Genomic DNA, 19,615 nt, shown 5'->3' with positions numbered 1-19,615 from the left:
GAACAATGCAGAACCACAGCCAAACCTGTCTATAACTCACCATAACTTTCCTGTTGAACACACTCCCAAAAAAAACCTGGTGTGTGTGTGCGTGTGTGCGTGTGCGTGCGTGGATGTGCCGGTGAGTGAGTGAGACTCATTTGTCCATTACTGTTGAGAGGAAACAGCTTTTGTCATTCCAACACACACACAGGAAGCTGTCAGTCTTGTCTGTGGACACACACACACACACACACACACACACACACACACACACACACACACACACACACACACTCACGCACTTCCTCGACTGTATGTTTTATGGCGTCGGAGAAAAAGCTGCTGATGTTGGCAGCGCACTCTCTGTTCTTTCCTTCATTTCCTGGAACACCGTTGTTCTATGCAAATCATTTCAATTTTAATATAAAGACAGACAGATACAAACACATCTGTTCTGGGCTGGCCTCGGCCGTCTCCAAACATCCATCTCTCATGGAAGAACGTTGTGAAACTGCAAGCTGAGACAGCTTGTTGTGGTTTTTTAGATCCATTCATTAACATTACCAGTCAAAGACAACAGTCAGATGACTTTGATTTGTTTCTCAGTAGAGCTCACTGTGACGTGGCTGTGTCTAACTAACACTGGGCTGAAGCAGTCGATGTGTGCCAGGTTCAGATTTTAAGACAACAGCTTTGTGCTTGATACTATTTGCAATCTATTCACATAGTGTGTTGGACCTGTTGGGTCAGGTTTCAGTTCACTGGGCATCAGAATGAGTTGTAGTTTATAATTTTAATTTTAGGGCTACTACCTCTTTTTGTATTTTCTCACAGAGAAGGTCTACATTCATCTATTTGAATTTTAAAGTGAAAAAAGTGTGCGTCCACATGAGTGTTTCTAGGAAATTTTTGTAGAGACCTCTGTCCAAAGTGAAACACCTGATCAGTTGTCAAGCAGCAAAACTGAACACTGGCCAACATCTGGTAGGGAGTAGAAGAGACAGCCAGCTGACCAGTTATTACTTATTTACTGATCATTATTTCATGGAGACAATGTTGTCTTACAAACACCATAAATTCGACATAAATTCAACTTAATGACAACAGCTCTGTTGTGAATTCAGCTATACTTTCAGTTAAAATGAGAGACATTTAGATGTGACTAAAGGTTGTCTTCTTAACTTTACTACAGACAGCTGCAGTGTTACATCATTGTTTTGGAAAAGATCTGTTTACCCCGGAAACGCCAAACTGGCATTGTAACACTGTGGAGGCCGGTATGGTAAGGCTTTGTTTTGGGTAGTAAAAGACAGAAAGTTTTAGTCTGGACTGAGTGATAAAATGACGAGGAACAGATGCCTTTGCAATTTTAACTGGCTTAACGTGGACGTACTCTGAAATTGTAGAAAAGTGCTGTGGTGTTTGTTTGGTACTCCTTTTATATCTGTAGTTTCATTTTTATTTAAATATGCATTACATTATTTTACTTTTATACTTTTAATATCATCATTCATGATTGAGTAGAATTTGAATTTACCTGCATTTTTTTTTTTTTTTTTAGCCAATAAGGCTATCCGATTGAAAACAGGCCAGTGAAAACCATGACATTCAGAAAACATTCAAGTTGTTTCAGGAAACAGAAACAACTTTGATTAATTACCTGCCAGTAATAATACAACAGTTATAATGTAAGAATACTTTGTACTTTTACTTAAGGGTTTTTGTGATAACATTTTTTATTTATTCAAAATTCTGGAAAAGACAATATACAATAAAAAAAGTGTAACAAACCATAGCAATTAAAAAAAACAGGACAAAAACTGGAAGAAAATGGAAAAGGAAAAAAAAGAAGGGGGTAGAAGAAAAGACAAAGAAAGAAAAGAAACCCTTACTCTTTCCTGTAATCCGAGGGCACCCCAGGAGCAACTGCTGCAAACCAGGTTCTTTTACTTAAATATTTTTAACAACAGCAGTTAACCCTGCAGTTGACTTATATTTTAACAGCGTAGCATTACTTCTACTTGAGTACGGACTTTTAGTACACTTTCTACCACTGTATCCGTCTGTCTGAGCTGTTTGACATGTAAACATCTGCAGCAGTGTTTTGGATGTTTGTCTGTTATTAGAGTGTATGACTAGATGATCCTACTCACATTACATATGTATAATATGTATGTATTATAGCAAAAACTTCAGGAAGATTTTTTCTGTTAAATATAAAACACAAAAGAGCAGAAATCTGACCAGAGTCTGACAGAACAGGGCAAACAGAGTAGTATTTTTTAAATGCGGTTTTAGATGTTGAAAGTTTATCCTTGGAAAATATAACAGCTCTTAGTCTCTGTAATACATGACATTTTGATGCAATTTGAAACTTTATCATACCATCACTAACAGGGCTGGAAGCCATGCAAATGGAAAGGCAGAAGCCTGAACAGAACATCCATGCACACGTAGGTGTAGGAGAGAGAAACTGAAGCCTGAGGCTACATTCAGGGCAGCTACACTGTGGTATTTACACACGACCTTTTTACAGTATTACACCTGCGGTTAAACATGTTTTATCCCAGGAACATTTTTGATATTTCACCAAAGACCTTGCAAAATCTTTGACATGATCTTTAAATATGGTAGAACCACCTGCGCCTGGATTCAGTCCTCCTCTGTACTGTAGATCAAACAGCTCCAGCAGGTTTAAATTAAGACCTTACTTGTAAACCACTGTCACATGAGCCAACATAAAACTGATCAATTAGACCAGTGACCTTGAACAACATTAATTTTTGTGACTAAATCTCTCAGTAGCTGAATTGTGGACAGCTCTGATTGGTCACGTGTTGCGAATGACATCTGAATGTGGTTGAATGTTCTTATACGAGTGCATCATTCACATGTTGTTTAAAAGTTGTTTGCTTGGGTTTAAATTAGGGTCGCAAATTTTGTGCACTTTCCTTAACTGATACTTAAAAATGCTATTAATTAGTTAATCTTTAATAATTGATAAGATACATGTTTTTTTCTCTTTTTTTCCCATTTAAATTTTAAATTTAAGTTTCCTTATTCAACAAATGGCTCCATCAGACAAAACAAATGTCAAATGAGGTGCAATTCATTCCATTTCTAGATTATCAATTAATTATCAATTACTTTTTAACTGGTTAAATTCTTAATGACAATTAATTGATTAATGATTACTCATTAATATCCCTGGTTCAAATCATGTATTTGAATAATGCAAATACAGGGTAAATTGGCCCAAAATCCACAAAATCCAAATTCATTTTCAAAGTTTATCTGGAAACGATGGATTTAAAATCCTTTTAAAATGGTCCCTTCATCCTCACTTTTTTTAGACTTTATATTTCATGAATATAAAACAGGTTTGTGTTGATGTCAGCACTTTAAAGCATGGTACTGACTTTTAAAATGAAGACACCAGTCAGATCTGCTCCCTCTCTCTCTCTCTCTCTCTCTCTCTCTATCTCTCTCTCTCTCTCTCTCTCTCTCTCTCTCTCTCTCTCTCTCTCTCTCACTCTCTCCCTCTCTCTCTGTGTCCTGAGATAGATTTTGCCGACTTAGCGTTCTCACTGTGGAATGTTCTTGGAATGTGTGTGTGTGTGTGTGTGTGTGTGTGTGTGTGTGTGTGTGTGCATGCGTGTTTTGCAGCCAGGACAGTGTATCACATGCACATACACACAGCAGGACGTGGACATTTGGGCTTGTTTTCTGCTGAGAGAGAGAAAGCGAGAGAGAGGTGAGGGCGTAGAGAGAGCATTATTAAAAATGAGAGAGAGGGAGAGATTTCATAACGAGACAGAAGGATGACCAGATGAACTGAGAAGGAAAGAGAGAGAACAAGAGCAGGGAAACAACATCGTAAAGATATGAGGAGATGACAAACGATGGAAGAACAGAGAAAAAGTGAATTTGTTCTTATTTCACCACAGTGTATATCTTATACAATTCTTGAGAGTGACTGGAAAAATACTTGTTCTATCTCTACTGCTGCTTCTACTAATAATACTTCACTGACAGAAATGCCAATGATATAGTTACAGTATTTTAATGGGATTTTTATTTTGAAGGGGTTGTATGAAGTAAAGCTGAACAATTTTGAAAAATATCTAATTATGATTATTCTGACTGATATTGTAATTGTGATATGATTTGCAGTATCAGAGGGGATGATAATTTTATATCATTCTCATTTTCATTGAAAAACATATTAAAATGATAGTAGTGTGATTTTTCGCTGGGATCTGTGCCAAAAAAAGATAATTTCTTAAGTCTGTATAAGAGCTAGACTGATATTGGATTTTTGGAGCTGACACTGATACTGCTATTATATCAGTATAATATATTCTGAATACAGTATATGTAAAATTGACATCAGAGTACTGAAACAGTAAACTTTCGCTGGTATTTTTAATAATTATAAATACCTATAAATAAAAAACTACAAATATGACAAAATATACATGTATATGATTAAGAAAAAATTATTGAATACACATACAAAGTTGGTATTTTAACACACATTTTGCCTTTAACAAATATTGTGCCTCCTGCGATTTGAAAATTGCAATAGCCCATATTGCAAAGTCAAATACATTTAAATTAAATGTTCGGGCCTATTACCTAGAGTAGATAGCAGTCGTCATGCACCCAAATTGGAGAAGCAGCAGAAGTACCTGTGTAGAAAGCTAAGCAATGTACTGCTGTGGACAGGGTCAGAAGCAAAATATGTTTTTGTCACCTATAAAAAATACCCACATAAAAAAATCAGTATTCATTTAAAGGGGCAGTAGACAACATTTTGGCTTTACCTTGTCATATGAAGTAAATGTTTATTGCACAGTTTAACGGGCGGGCAAAGAATTATGACACCAGCTCCGGTTAGATATATGTTCCCTATGAGCTTTGCTTACTATGAAAATCTGTTGACCACCCAGGATGATTTAATAAACTCTCCATTATTATAGACCTGACTACAACCCCAATTTAAAAAATCCAAACTATCCCTTTAAAGACAAAAGAACATGAACACATAATTCATATTTAAAGGAACTTTTCAAAAGCTAGATTTCTCTTTCTGTGTGTGTGTGTGTGTGTGTGTGTGTGTGTGTGTCCTGTCTCACAGGAATGTTGATCTGATAATGGGATTAATACTAAAAGCTCCGCTGACTGACTGTGTCTCTCTCTGTTTCTCTCCAGGGTCACTGAGGACTGAAGGCATCAAGGCGTCTGACGTTCTTCCTGTCTTAAAGGAGAAAGTTGCCTTCGTGTCCGGTGAGTGTCCGTCAGTTAAATCACAAAAGCCTCAGTTCAGGACAGGAATTCAAGCTCATATGCGCTGGAGTTGTTTGAGATTACATCCAACTGTGGTGAAGTCTTATAAAAGTCAGTGAGGTCATTATGTCAGAGTTACTGAGGTCAAAACTGACGCTTCATAAGGCCCATCCCTTTTTGCTCGGTGCTCCAATAACAGTTGAGTAAGCCTTATAGCCAGCGGCATTGCAGCCAAATTTCTCCTTTCCAGTTTCCTGTACTGTATGCTGAAAACAAAACAAAAACAAAACAAAAGACATTTTTATATATATAGTCACAAAGTCACATGTTAAGTGTTAGCAAACAAATAAAACCAGAAACTAACGATTGACTAGATTAGCAAACTAGTTAGCTAACATTTTAATAACATTAGCTATCTGATGTAGCTAATGATTGATGTAGGTCAGCTCGCTGGTTAGCTTGGGTTATGCTATAGAGCAAAACATAGCTATCTAGCTCGGGAACAGTGGATGCTGATTGGTTACCTACTGAAGATACACCCACAAATATGGTGCCCCATTAACATCTTTTAACCATCTTAAAGACTTGGGTTTCTTTTCAACATCGACAAGGCTCACACAAAGCACTGAAAAAGAAAAAGCTGCTCTAAGTTGCAAAGGGGGCGGGAATTAGACTTTCGTGTGATTCAAATGACCCTTCCTGATAGAAGAAATCTCTATCGAAATAGTCCGGTCCATATTCACAAAGGATCTTATCTTACCACGAGGAGTGCTCCTAAATGATGCTAAAAGTTCCTAATTAAAACCTTGTTTAATTTTAGTTGAGCCAAGTTGTACCATGCAGAGGAAATGAGGCCTGTGGCTTTCCTCTTACTAAGAACTATTCACAAAGCTGCTGAGAGACACTTTTAGTAAAGAACTGAGGGAGCTCTTAAGATGACATCATTTTCATGAAGTAACCCGTTTGCTATGTCTACAGTGAACTGATCTGTGTCAGTAAATTAGTGCTCATGAAGACACAGGAGCATAGACAGACAGACAGACAGACAGATGAAAACAGCTTTATTTACAGCAAGTAACATAACTTTACAGTGACACAGGATTTTGTCAGAAGGCTTAGATATTCATCAGATAAGTTAATCAGGAGTCTCAGACCATCATCTTAGGTGTCATTGGATTGTTTTGGCTCGTTCTGGGGGGCTTTTATGGCTTTAATTGACAGGGCAGCTGAAGTGAGGACAGGAAAGGGTGAGAGAGAGAGAGTGAGGGAATTACATGCAGCAAAGGGCCACATGCAGGAGTCATAGTCACAGCCTCTGCAGAGGACTCACAGCCTCAGTACATGGGACATATGCTTTACCAATTGAGCTACCAGGCCTTGTTTTGACTTTCTGGTGCGTAGATTGGATCTGTATTGAATTGCAGTCAACAAAATTTGCTTTTGAAAGTTATTGTTGTATTATTCCAACAATATTACATGACATTACAGCAGCTGACTGATAGTGAGTAGGTCTTTGTGACTTAAGAGTCCTCTGGGCTGCCTCTTTGGACTTTGGACCTACTTTTAGAGCCAAAATGCTTTGTGAATTACTCTTAGACCAAAAATCTACAAATCTAAAGGTTCACCCAACTACTGGAACACACTCCTAACTACTGCAGAACCTCTTTTCCTTTCAGTGCCTATTTTTTCTAAGTGACACTCATATGAATCTCAGCAAAAATAGACAGTGAAAATGATCTGTTGATGAGTCATATTGACATCATACCAGCAACATGACACATTTCACTACAGATGCAGTGTCTATACCTGTAGAATATGTCATACACATAAAACATTTTTTTCTTTAATGTTTTAAATTAAAAGACTGTAAGACTTTCTGTGAATCCCTCATTTGTTAACAAGCCTTTTATTGATAGCCACTATCAAAGGTAGACCCAATGTAGGAAGATGGGGCTGGCAGTAGCAGCTCTACAGCAGCTCTGCTGTCTGTGTGGACACCCACACACACCTGAGATGCAGCAGTTCAGCAAGGTAGTTGGGTTTAAGTCAGCCAGCGAAGAGCTATTTTTAACTTTGGGGTGTTTTTGTGGGTACAATCCCTGATCTCTCTCTCAGACCTAACCCCCCAGTCTGGGGATCCCTCTTTCCAGCTCCTCAAGGTCCACAGCCTGATTCAAGTGATAAGTCTGCATACAGACGGGAGGTTGAACAGCTGGCTTTTTTGTGTAGTCACAGCAGCTTGGACCAGAACACACTCAAAACTGAGGATATGACGGTGGACTTAAGGAGGAGCCCCCAACGGAGACTCCACTCAACATACTAAAACGTGCTAAATATCACTTTGCCAGCCGTGCAAACCTTCAGGACTGCAGAAAAGATCACTGGTGTGGATGAGGACTTGCACACCTCCTGAGACAGGAAACGGGCAGGGAAAACCATCACAGGCCCTTCACACCCTGAACATGACTTATGTGAACTTCTCCCCTCTGGCAGGCGCTGCACATCACCGTGTGCCAAAACAAGCAGAGAAGGCAGACACATGAACTGTTTCACTCCACAGGCCATCACACTCACGTACACTCAGCCATGTGATGTATTTTGACTCTGACCAAACAAGATTTAACATCACATGACCTCGTAAGCTATTGTGACCCCGAGGACAGTCAGAACAGTGAGAAACAGACCTGATGATGTTCATGATGCACATTCGATCAAAGCGCAAGTCAGCACTGATCAACTCAGGTATTAAACATACTGATGCCCAGACAAGATTAGACTGAATGTAAATTGGATCCATTCTTACTCAGGTCCAGGGTCTGGTCTTGCCTGGTCACTAGAAACCATGTAGCTGTGATGACAGTAACAAGGTGAACCCCATGGTAGGCATCAGATGATCACAATATTGTGGTGATGCGGTTACACTCACAGCCCCAGCACCATTAGTCATTTACTTACTTTCTCGAAATGATAGATGATGCTAGCTAGGTAGCTTGCCAACTTTCAGCTACACTTCTACATTATTCATGTTCAGAAATATTTACAAAAATACAGAGAAATTTCCACAGTTCTGAGACAATAATCCATTGTTTAGGTAGAGTAAGTGTACTGGCTACATACTACTCCAAATATTTTACAAATACCATGCTGTCCAAGAGTACATCACATCTGCATGTCTGAACTCAGTCCCTTCTCTTGCTTCAGCGTTCTCCAACAAGGAAAAGTTTCACCAAATAATCTGATAACAGATCTGTAATCTGTATGTGTCCATGCTCTTGATCACTTTTTTTTTTTTTGACCGTAAAGACTTAATTCTTCTATGTGAAACATCAGAAACTTTTTTTTGAAACACTTCCTGCGAAGTTCCGCAATAAGCTTCGCCATATGACTGGTTTCTGTAGCCTACTTCTGTGCTCTTTGTTGTTGCTATGGTTCCTTCATGGGAAACTGTTGCTGCTTGTGGTAAAATGCACCAGTACAGGATTGTTGCCACAGATACACAGATTTATCTGGCAGTGATAGGCTTAATCAGCATGGTGTGAACTTGTTTGGCAAGAGCTCGACTGTAACAGATGTTCATTTATATGTAAAATTCCTGCACTCCAGCTTTAAGTAATTTCTTTCAAGAAAAAATACCATATATTCCTCAGTTCTGCCTTCTTAATCATAAAGGTTTGCCACCTTTTTTCTAATGTGATAGCAAATTGATAATCTTTGGATTCTGGAGATTCGAGACAACAACTTGAGCTTTTGGACTTTGTTAAATGCATGTTTTATTATCTTTGATATTTTAGACACCGAAGGATTAGTCAAGAAAATATTGAAAAAAATTGCTACTTGCAGCCTTTTTGGAAACACTGAAAAAACAGCAATTTTTAAAAATGTGCTGACTGAGTCTCTGATGTTTCAAACCTTGTGTTTGTTTTCATAAGAATGTTTGATGCTAAACAAAAATTGTATTTCCAAGAAGGTTATAAAAAATATTGGCAAATTTAAAAGCCTTGGTGTAATGCGCTACGGGCTCATTCTACAGTGTTGGAATGGAATATTTTAAAGTGGTACCACTATAGTACAACATTTAAGCACCTTTTCAGGATTTTGTTAGTTGACGTGCTGGTTCTTTATTTCTTTACTGCAGTAATGCAAGTGCCAGCAACAATCTGTCATCAAGATTCCTCCTAAGACTACAGCAGCGTACTCCCTCCCAAATCGCACACTTAAACACACACACACACACACACACACACACACACACACACACAAACCGATTTTCCACGTCTGAGTAGCAGTTTCATAAACAGTGTGGTTTGTGTTTCTTACATTAATCTAACCAAAACATCTCTACACACATAATTTATCACTGAGAGGGAGGGAGAGAGTTTGTATTTCGGAGGGTTTTTCGGAGCAGTTGGAAAGTGTGTTTACTGGCTGATGTAGCTGTGATGGGAGTTATGTTACAGATACAGAGATATTACAGCTATTAGAGTGAAGTAATGTGCAGATTAACACTGGTGTGGTCTACTTGGTGATAAGTGGCTGTTGTGACAGTGGTTGTACTGTAGATTAATGTCTGCTCTGTAATTAGAGTTTTGAATTGTTATTTTATCAATTTTGTGACCTGTATGTAGTTGAAAAACAAAAAAGGTGAGAAAACTCATAGTTTTAAAGCAACTGTCCTCTTAATTTTGAAGTTTTGAATCAACCTCAAACTTGTTAGTTTTGAAATAAACTAACTATAGTTTTGCCAAACTATAATCTTTTGTTGAGATAATTGACTTTTCTTCTATAGATACATTTCTTCCCATAGCTTCGTTTCCCAAAAAATTCTTCAGTGATCTGTGAATCTAACCTGATGTGATGCTAAATTGTCTGATATCACTTCATTTTCATATTCAGAGAAACAGGCAGCTCAGTGGAGTGGGCAGATTTGAAGGTCTGGACGCAGGCTACTGTGAACATGATTTGTTGTTTATTTTGGTGCTTGAAAATTAAATTGTTACAGTTGAACATGCTGAATTATTGCCCATTATTCATGTTCAGTTTGTATTGAGATTTAGTTAAGAAAAAAAGTGAATTATTCTCAACAAAACATTTGCTGATAAAACTTTTAAAAACTTAAGAGTTTGAGTCAGGCTCAAAACTCAAAAGCTATTGAAGTAAGTTGCCTTGACATTTTGAGTTGTCTCACCTTTTTCATTTTTACAGTGTTGACACATATCGGACAACACAGCAATATCAATATAGGTCGATATTAGTGTGATAGGCCAATATCAAGCTGATAATATCTGCAAACCAATAATATCTGTCTGGCTGTAGCTGGAATACTGCTTAAACATTATATATGTTGACATTTTACAGATCAAGCTTATTATTTGTATGTGTACGTGTACAGGTGGGCGAGACAAAAGAGGAGGACCAATCCTGACTTTTCCTGCCAGGAGTAACCATGACCGAATAAAACAGGAAGACCTGAGGAGGCTGGTAACCTACCTGTCTACTGTTCCCAGGTACACACACATTTACATCACACACAAACACATATAAATAGCATTCAGAGTTGTGCACCAGGACAATAACGTGTAGTGAACAGGACTTTATTGTGACACATACTAGCAGGAAGAAGTGGAGGCTGAAGTGCATGTGGAGTACTTCAGTGCTGTCCACACTGTGGAATCAAACGCCCCTTTCTTCTCCATCGGAGCAGCAGACAGAGAGCAGCGTTTGATTTGCATCAGCATGAAAGCTGCAGTGTTTACAGCCGACAGCAGCACGTCCTTCACACTTCACTCCGAGTCCATTTATTCCTGCTGCCCCTCGTTACGGTCTGAGGATCTTACATGGAATGAAGCCGTCTCATGAAAACTGATCAATAGTCAGTCACAGACTTCCAAATATGTCTCTTTGTAAAAAATGTAAGATTTGGGCCATTTCGGGGTCAATCTTTCAACTTATTTTAGGTTACTTGATGAGTAGTGAAATGACAGCATATCTTTCACTGATGATAATCATGATGGGGATTATGATGATGATGATACTTAAATCATCTGTAACACTGACTTTGTCCCAACTCATTTCCTGCAATGAAAGTCAACTTACATGTACTACAGCCTTAAAGGGATAGATCTGATTTTTAAAGTGGGGTTGTATGAGGTACATATCCATAGTCAGTGTGTTACCTATGGTAGATGCCAGTCGACACATACCCAGTTTGTAGAAGCAGTAGGAGTACCGGTGTAGGAAGCTAAGCAATGAACTACTGTGGACAGGATTGGAAGCAAATTGCATTTTAGCCTTTTTTTTTTTTTTTTTTTTTTTTTTAAGATTATTTTTTGGGCTTTTGCCTTTATTTTAGATAGGGACAGCTGAAGATATGACAGGAAAGGGGGTGGAGAGAGGGGGAATGACATGCAGCAGGGGAGTTTTCAGTCTCTTCTGTGTTTGCAACTGTGATTTACCTTGCTGGCTAGAACACAAAACTAGCCAAAAATATGTAGTATCATTTGATCCCTATCAGCCCCGCTCTGATTCCTCTTGCTAATCGAGCTGCTGTTTCCATGGTGACGAGTGGAGTTTGTGCTTCCCTGAGGCGGACTATAATGGATGTGCTTTTGTTGAATTTATATTAATAGAGGCTGTGTGTGAGTGGAGGTGAGGTGGTTTTAGGAGGTTTTTATTCTGCTCATCAGAAGCAGCTGAATTTAAGGCCTGTTAGACTCCAGCATGCACAGCTGATCCTGCACTGGTTTCAGAGCAGCTTCTGGTCGACCCCAACTCGATCGTCTCATTGTACATTATCCCACTGATTACTTACCAAAATAAATCAATAAACTGACACAAAAAATGATTTTAAAAAGGATTTTGTTGATTTAAAAATTTTAAAAATGATTTTATTGCTCCTCCAGAGTCTATGATAGGAACTCTGTCCATAGCAACAGCCTGTTCTTCATAGCAACAGGTTGCTCTAAAGAAAAAGATGACCATAGAATACTGCAATTGACCAATCAGAATCAGAAAGACTATTTAACAAGGCCATGTAATTTGATTTAACCGTAAACAGACCTTATGCACACTTTTATGCAGGAACTTCTTATTTCTGCTGTAGAAAGAAAAGAGGGTCACACTTTATTTTACAGTACACTAATAAGATGTAACAAGCTGTAGTTTGTATCAGATTAGACAAAAACTACAACTAATATGTTCTTTATTAGACAGTATTAGACCCTTGTTAGAGTTACTTCAAGGGTAATTTGGGACACATTACAACAGAACTGTACTGTAAACTAAAGTGTGTTATTTTCATTTTTACTTTTTATATAACTTTTTATATTGTAAACTGTAAACTTTGGTTTACAGCACAATTCTGTCGTAATGTGTCCCTTATTACCCTGTAATGAAGTCTAATATGGGTCTAATACTGTCAAATAAAGAACATATTATTTCTAGTTTTCATCTAATTTGATCAAAAGTAAAGCTTGTTACGTCTTGTTTGTGTGCTCTAAAAGTGCGATCAAAAGTAATTCTTACATGAATCTTCTCACAACTGTGGATTATCTTGAGTAACCGGGTCATGGTTTTTGGAGATACTGGTTAAATTTTTCAAATGTATTTTTTTTGTGTGTGCTTTGAGCACCACAAGCTGAGTGCCATCTAGTTCCATTATATTTGAGAGAAGGCAAACATCTCTATGGCTGATATCTCCAAAACTCAGCAGCTCGCACCAAAACAATGTTAATGTATAAATAGCACAACAGGCCAGAGGAAACGTGGATTTTTGATTTTGGGGTGAACTGTCCCTTTTATGTGCAACAAGCACAGCCAAGTTACCATTTGAAAGGCGTTCTGGTGTCATCTTAATGTATTTATTTCCACATTTGAATGTGAAAATTTGCATTTCAATCCTTTTTTTTGCTTTCAGGGTATGAACGTATCTGATCCGTACCACACTTGAACATAATTATTACTGAATTAATTTGATGACGAGATGTAAATTATGTATGACATTGGTGAATCATCTTTGTCTTTTAATTAGTCTAACACAGCACTGCTGCAGTATCGCATTTGCTTTGCAGCCAAATGATTTGATCTCATTTGTGCTATTTTGACATGTTTTTGAAATCTTTCTAACATACAAAATCTGTGGCCACTGATGTGATTAATTAAAAAAAATGGGGAATTATGCAACTCGCCACCACACAGCTGTGTGTTTGTGTTTGTGACTGGCTGATGATGAAACTACAGCTGAGACTGGGGAGACATATTTGTTCTGGACTGTTCACTGTTGATTCTGTTGTGCATCTAAAATACCACATGTTGAAAGACATACAGCTGCTCTCATCAAAAGGCATATTTTAGACCGGTTCATTTTAGGTTATTTTTGTAGTTAGTCTGATGTAACAGTCTGACAAGGTGACAGCAAGATTGATTCATTTCTCTGTTAAGGATTTTTAAGCTATGTCACCATTTCTTCTGAACCTCTCCATTGTCTTTCTCTCCCTTTCTTGCCCTTCTATCTGCCGTCTTTTACATTTCTGCATTTCTTCCGCAGTGAGGATGTATGTAAACGTGGTTTTACTGTCATCATCGACATGCGCGGTTCCAAGTGGGAGCTGATCAAACCTCTGCTGAAGACACTGCAGGAGTTTTTCCCAGCCGAGATCTGCGTGGCGCTCATCATCAAACCAGACAACTTCTGGCAGAAACAGAAGACAAACTTTGGCAGCGCGAAGTTCTCCTTTGAGGTCAGCGGGCTTCCCTTTTTCTCAGTTCAGAATCAGTGTTTGTGGAAAAAAAATGTTTTTTTATTCACTGTCAAAGGATTGTGTGTTAAAGCAGGACGTGAACGCAACCTTTTGAACTGAAACGAAATGTCAAAAGTTTTGCAGTCAGCATCACATCTATGTAGGTTTACCTCATGTTTGCACCATCCATGTACTGCATCATTACTTTTTTTTCAAAGTCAAATCCATGACAATCTTTAAAAAATATTTCAACATAATTTTCTAATTGTATACATATTTGTATGTATATGTAGAAAACAAGTATTATGTTTTTTTCAAATATTGTTTTAGGTGAGCTTCAGCTAGTATTAGCTAAAGCTTCACTTTAGCAGCTCACACTGGCTGCTTGTGGTTAGTTCAGGGTTCAGTTCAGCAGATACAACTCATTGGTTCAGGGTACCTAATGTTTCATTTTTCTGTTTAATTTTTTGGGGGGGTTTTAATGCCTTTAACTGATAGGACAGCTGAAGTAAGGACAGGATAGAGGGAGAGAGAGTGGGAGAATGACACACAGCAAAGACAAACCTGCAGCCACTGTACACAGGGCACATGCTCTACCAACTGAGCTAAGCAGGCACCCCATAATTACTTTTCAAGGTAAAACTATTTGGTTCAGTGTCCCTAATTTTTCACTTAGCAGGAAGGCTTCCACCTTGTTTCAAGTTAGCTCACGCCAAAAATGAAATTTCACTCAAGAACTACTCACCCCTGTGCTGATGTGAAGATCTCCAGTTCACAAAACTCTCCCGGAACAGCAACAGCATTGCAGCCAAATCCAGTACAATTGAAGTGAATGGTGACCAGTTTTAAAATGTAAAAGAAATAACACAGAAACCACAAAATGGTTCCATACTGCTCGTGTGGTGTAATCGAAGTGTCTGTAAGCCGCAACATTAAAATTTACATTTTCACCATGTTTTTAGCCTAAATGTGAACTGTAGCCTCTCAGACTGGATCCATGTGCACACGCCTGAAGCATGCATCATTACTGCAGCCTTATGGGTACTGAAACACAGTATTAAACTGTTCCAGGATAAATTATTAAAGATCATAGTATTATTAAGTTCTTTTATCAGTACTTTTTATGTGTTATTGCAATTTATTATTGCGCATCTACACTCATTAATGTAACTACATGCAATAAAACCCTTGTGAGTAAAAAGCCAATACTTAATCAATACACCTGTTCAACAAGCAGAAACATGGTAACTTGTAACCAGTGATATTTTAATCTGTCTCTGTCTGTCCTCTCACCCATCCACTGTTTTACACAAGCGCAGCATGCTGGCTTTGCTAATAACGGATTGAAATGATTGAAATGTGTATTTCGCTAGCTATTAAACTTAGTTTGCCACAAATTTTAAAATTTGAGACAAAGCAGCTGCTCCTCTGTCTACCAGACAGAGACCTGCAGGCAGTGACTCATATCAACATCAGAGAGAGGAGGATAAAGGACAGGACGGATGATAATGATTGATGTCTGTGTTCATCATTCTTTATGAACTTCACTAAGTATTTTGATGTGATTTTTTTTTAAATGCAGGAAACCAGTGCGGTGCAGATCTAAAAATCTGCGTTTTGATATTTGTCTTGAATGTCTGTTTGTGTGTACCAGACCAGCATGGTGTCAGTTGAAGGTCTGGCCAAACTGGTGGATCCTTCCCAGCTGACGGATGACTTTGAAGGCTCTCTGGACTACAACCACGAGGAGTGGATGGATCTAAGAGTCTCTCTGGAGGAGTTCATGTCCAACGCTGTTCACCTGTTGTCCAGACTGGAGGACCTGCAGGTGGGGGGCACGGACTGATGTGCAGATGAGTGAACGGTCGATCAAGGCGTGGATGGATGGATGGATGATTGGTTGCTTTAAGGATTAAAGGACCCATCACAAAATGAGCTGTACTGTGTGTTGCAGGAGCTTCTGTCCAAGAAGGAGTTTCCTGCAGATGTGGAAGGATCTCGTCGTTTGATAGAGGAGCACACACAGCTGAAGAAAAAGGTAGGGGAGCTACTGTTAGGACATTCTGATACAAACTGTAGAAAAATCTCAAGAATAAACAATGATGCTAAGTCACATAAGTAATTTTATATACTGTCCTCCTTTCTTGTAGGTGCTCAAGGCTCCTGTCGAGGAGTTGGACCGGGAGGGCCAGAGGTTGCTGCAGTGTATCCGGTCTAGTGATGGTTTTTCAGGAAGGAACTGCATCTCGGGCTCTGCTGACTTCCAGAGCTTGGTGCCCAAGGTAGACCAGTACAAACTCTATAGTCACCAGATATTGTCTATACTAAACTTTGTTATCTGCAGATGCTTTTAGGCCTCTTGTCAGATAAAATGAGGGAACTGACTGTTTACATTCACTCATACACTTTCATACACACTGAGCTCATTTTACTGCTGGAACTGACCTTTGCTCATACTAAGTAATCTGGCAGCAAATACCAAACATATAATACTATAAACCGATATGAACAGAGCTGACACAATACAGGATAGAGCAGTCCACTTATGAAGATGAATCTTGATCTCATCAAGTTATGCTCCTGAAAAATACACAAGCACATTATACTATAATGTTGAAGTACTCCACAAGAAAATTTGTGAAAGAACAGAGTTTTTTTCATATGCTGTACATGATCTTAAATACTTGTATATTTTAATTAGTCTTTCTTGTTTATCAGTCTCAAAGGATAAACAAACAAAAATAAGATCAATTAAACAATTAGATATGAATAAAGAGTAGTGCAAACAGTGCAATTCAGAACCAAAATCTTGCCAGCCGCATTAAGACAATTTAGAAGAATGTCAGGGAAAACTTGACGAACAAACAACAGCACTGTCTGGGATATATGAACATCAGGGATAGGATTTTTCCAGATTAATCCAAAATTCCAAATTTTCCAACCTTTAAATGTGACCCACGTGAATCACGGGTGTTGGGTTATGAAATGAAAAGTTAAAATGGTTTACTTTAACCAGGAAATTGGCATGAAGCATCACACATTGGGATTTGCACCAGACACTGTATATATCAAACTGGAGGATAAAATGTCCAGAAGTCCATTAGGGACCATTAGACTAACTGCTTGTCTAGACCACAAGTATCATGTCAGCATCACAATCACTTGACAACATCACTCATACCACACTGTAATGACTGTCTATAGAGGATCTGTCTTGTCTGTGCATTTTGAAGCATCGGTATCAAATGAGCTGCCAGACTTTCTGTGCAGTCTGCAGTTTTTCTTTGATGTGTGAATATTTCTGATCTATTTTTCCATCAACGCGATGCTTATGATTGTGGCATAAGCAGGGCAGTGTGTGTGTATTGAGTGTTGTTGAGCAAAAGAAAGAAAAGAAAAAGTGTGGGTGGCTGTGTTCAGGGCAGATAGGTGTTGGCAATTGCAGCAAAGGAATTAAAGCTCAGCAGTTGTCTAGTGGCAATAAATGCATAGTTTGCCCTTAAACATTGCAGAAGTTGAAGGCATTCTCATGTTTAACTTCCCAGCTGCTGGCTAAAGTGAAGGAAGTCTGTGGGATTACAGATTGGGGCAGAGTAAGCAGCTCACTCTGCTCCACTAAAGTTACAACACGTAGATAAATATATTTATTCTGTGCCTTTTTATGGGCATCATCTTTGTGTTTATGCATGTATTGTTGGAAAAAATAGACTAAGAAGATAAGACATGTGACTGAAAATCACATGATTCGCTTCCCGTTGAGAAAGGAGTTAATGCAGCATGTTCCTCTGCTTATTTTTAAAGAAAATAGTCAAACCTTTTATGTGTCTGAGAAGCGGAACTCAACTCCAAATGAATAAAGATTATAAGAAACACAATTTCCAATTCTTGCCGTTTGCCAGGTGGCCAGTCTGCTGGATAAGCTTCACTCTACAAGGCAGCATCTCCATCAGATGTGGCATGTCAGGAAGCTGAAGCTGGACCAGTGCTTCCAGCTCCGCCTCTTTGAGCAGGACGCAGAGAAGGTGAGTCATACCTGAGCCAGATGTCATTACATGAGCAGAAATGATCAAAAGGCCTGGAATGATATAGAGAAAATGCAACGGATGTAATAAACATGTCGCATACTGTGACGGCTGCATGAGGCGTGATGAAACACATTTCATTCATGGAGCTGCTTCGCAGTACAGGACCCTCAGTGATGCTGTCACCCAATGGGTTTTTCCTGTGAAGCAGCCTCATGGATGTTATGAGAAAGAAAAGAGAAAAACTTGAGTTAGCCATCATGAGCAAACATGTTGATCATTAAAAGTTGAAATATTTGGAGCTTTGTTACTGATGGATTCTGTTCTCTGAGTTATTACATCTACTTGAGAAGGCTGAACATAAAAATGGGTCCAGAGGCTAAAAAAAGTTTGGAACATTATGTCTGCTAACAATTTGTCAACAAAATATCCTCAGCTTTGATTCATCGAACTGATATTTTTAGTCTGAAATTACAGTGCAGGACAGAGGAGCATTTAGTGTGTATGCTCCTCTGTCCAGGATTTGAACTTCCTCCAGGATAGTTTCAATCACTTTTTTTTTAATTCTTTGTCTTTTTCCAGCTCTAGGTCACTGTATGTTTCTCCCTGTGCCAGCTAAGCAAATTAGCCTGTACTGTTTATCTAAACAGATGGACACATTTAGCAGTTAATCCAATGGAAAATCAGCCAGCATTGCTTCACCTACCCAGGCTAAGTGATTAGCTGTGGTTGTGAGTGAATGTTTGGATTCCATTCATCATTAACATACCAGCCTGTTCAACACAACATGCAAAACTATTTCAGTTTCATTCCAAAATGCTATTTAAAGAAGGATCATGCTCTCTGACGTGAAGAGGTCACTGTTTAAGGAATACAGGCAATTGCAAACTATGAAATGCTTTTATTTTGTAAACACCACTAGATTGGTAAAAGAAATTATACAAAAATATAGTGTTTAAACCTGAAAGCAAGTACTTGCAAACATAATTGATTACTGCAAACTGATGTCTGGGATTGCCAACATCTGGAAATCTAATCATTATCAATATACACTGGTGACAAAGCTTAAAGCTTTAAAAATAAGCCATGCACATAGATCCAGGATGGCTGAACCACGTCAGCTTGTTGCCCTGATGCTTGCTAACAGAGTTGCGTGTTTGGTTGTATCCTAAGTGTTGTTGATGGGATACACACACGCACATACAGATGGGCGTCAGCAGACTTAGTGTGTTGTTCCACACAAAAATCCACATGCAGGAGCAGTAAATATTTACTGTAGAGCAAACAGAGAGGAAAAAAAAAATAAAACAGTTTTGTCCACATCAGTGTTTTCATGCTGAGGAACTGCGGGGGTGGGTGAATAAGTTTACACTGTGGGAAACACTCAGTGCTCGCAGTCGAGCCAGCCAACAGTCAGACCTGACGAGGTGTTCGTTCAGTGGAAATCACAGCTAGTGAAATGACTGTGTAGATGATGTGGTAACCATAGTAACCACTCAGCACCACAAGCGGCCTCCATCTGTCCGTAAAGATTGATTCAGATGGAGAAGCAACCTTGAAGGTTGTCCTGGCCTCTTAGGCTTTACA

At 38.7% G+C, this 19,615-nt stretch overlaps 1 protein-coding gene across 1 annotated transcript in view; it reads left to right on the top strand.

The window, feature by feature from the left end:
* Positions 1-19,615, top strand: part of kalrna (kalirin RhoGEF kinase a) — a 182,055-nt gene that overhangs the window by 46,417 nt on the left and 116,023 nt on the right. Inside the window, exons 2-8 of the mRNA XM_084724610.1 lie at positions 5,197-5,271; positions 10,661-10,775; positions 13,814-14,006; positions 15,661-15,834; positions 15,961-16,044; positions 16,157-16,288; positions 17,906-18,028. Of these exons, the coding sequence (XP_084580736.1) occupies positions 5,197-5,271; positions 10,661-10,775; positions 13,814-14,006; positions 15,661-15,834; positions 15,961-16,044; positions 16,157-16,288; positions 17,906-18,028 (896 nt within the window). The remainder of the gene's footprint in view (positions 1-5,196; positions 5,272-10,660; positions 10,776-13,813; positions 14,007-15,660; positions 15,835-15,960; positions 16,045-16,156; positions 16,289-17,905; positions 18,029-19,615) is intronic.

Source organism: Lutjanus erythropterus, chromosome 8 (assembly GCF_056507025.1).
Source record: "Lutjanus erythropterus isolate fLutEry1 chromosome 8, fLutEry1.hap2, whole genome shotgun sequence".
Classification (NCBI taxonomy): Eukaryota; Metazoa; Chordata; class Actinopteri; order Lutjaniformes; family Lutjanidae; genus Lutjanus; species Lutjanus erythropterus.
Note: the sequence above shows the minus strand (reverse complement) of the source record. Positions and strands in the feature narration are given on the sequence as shown.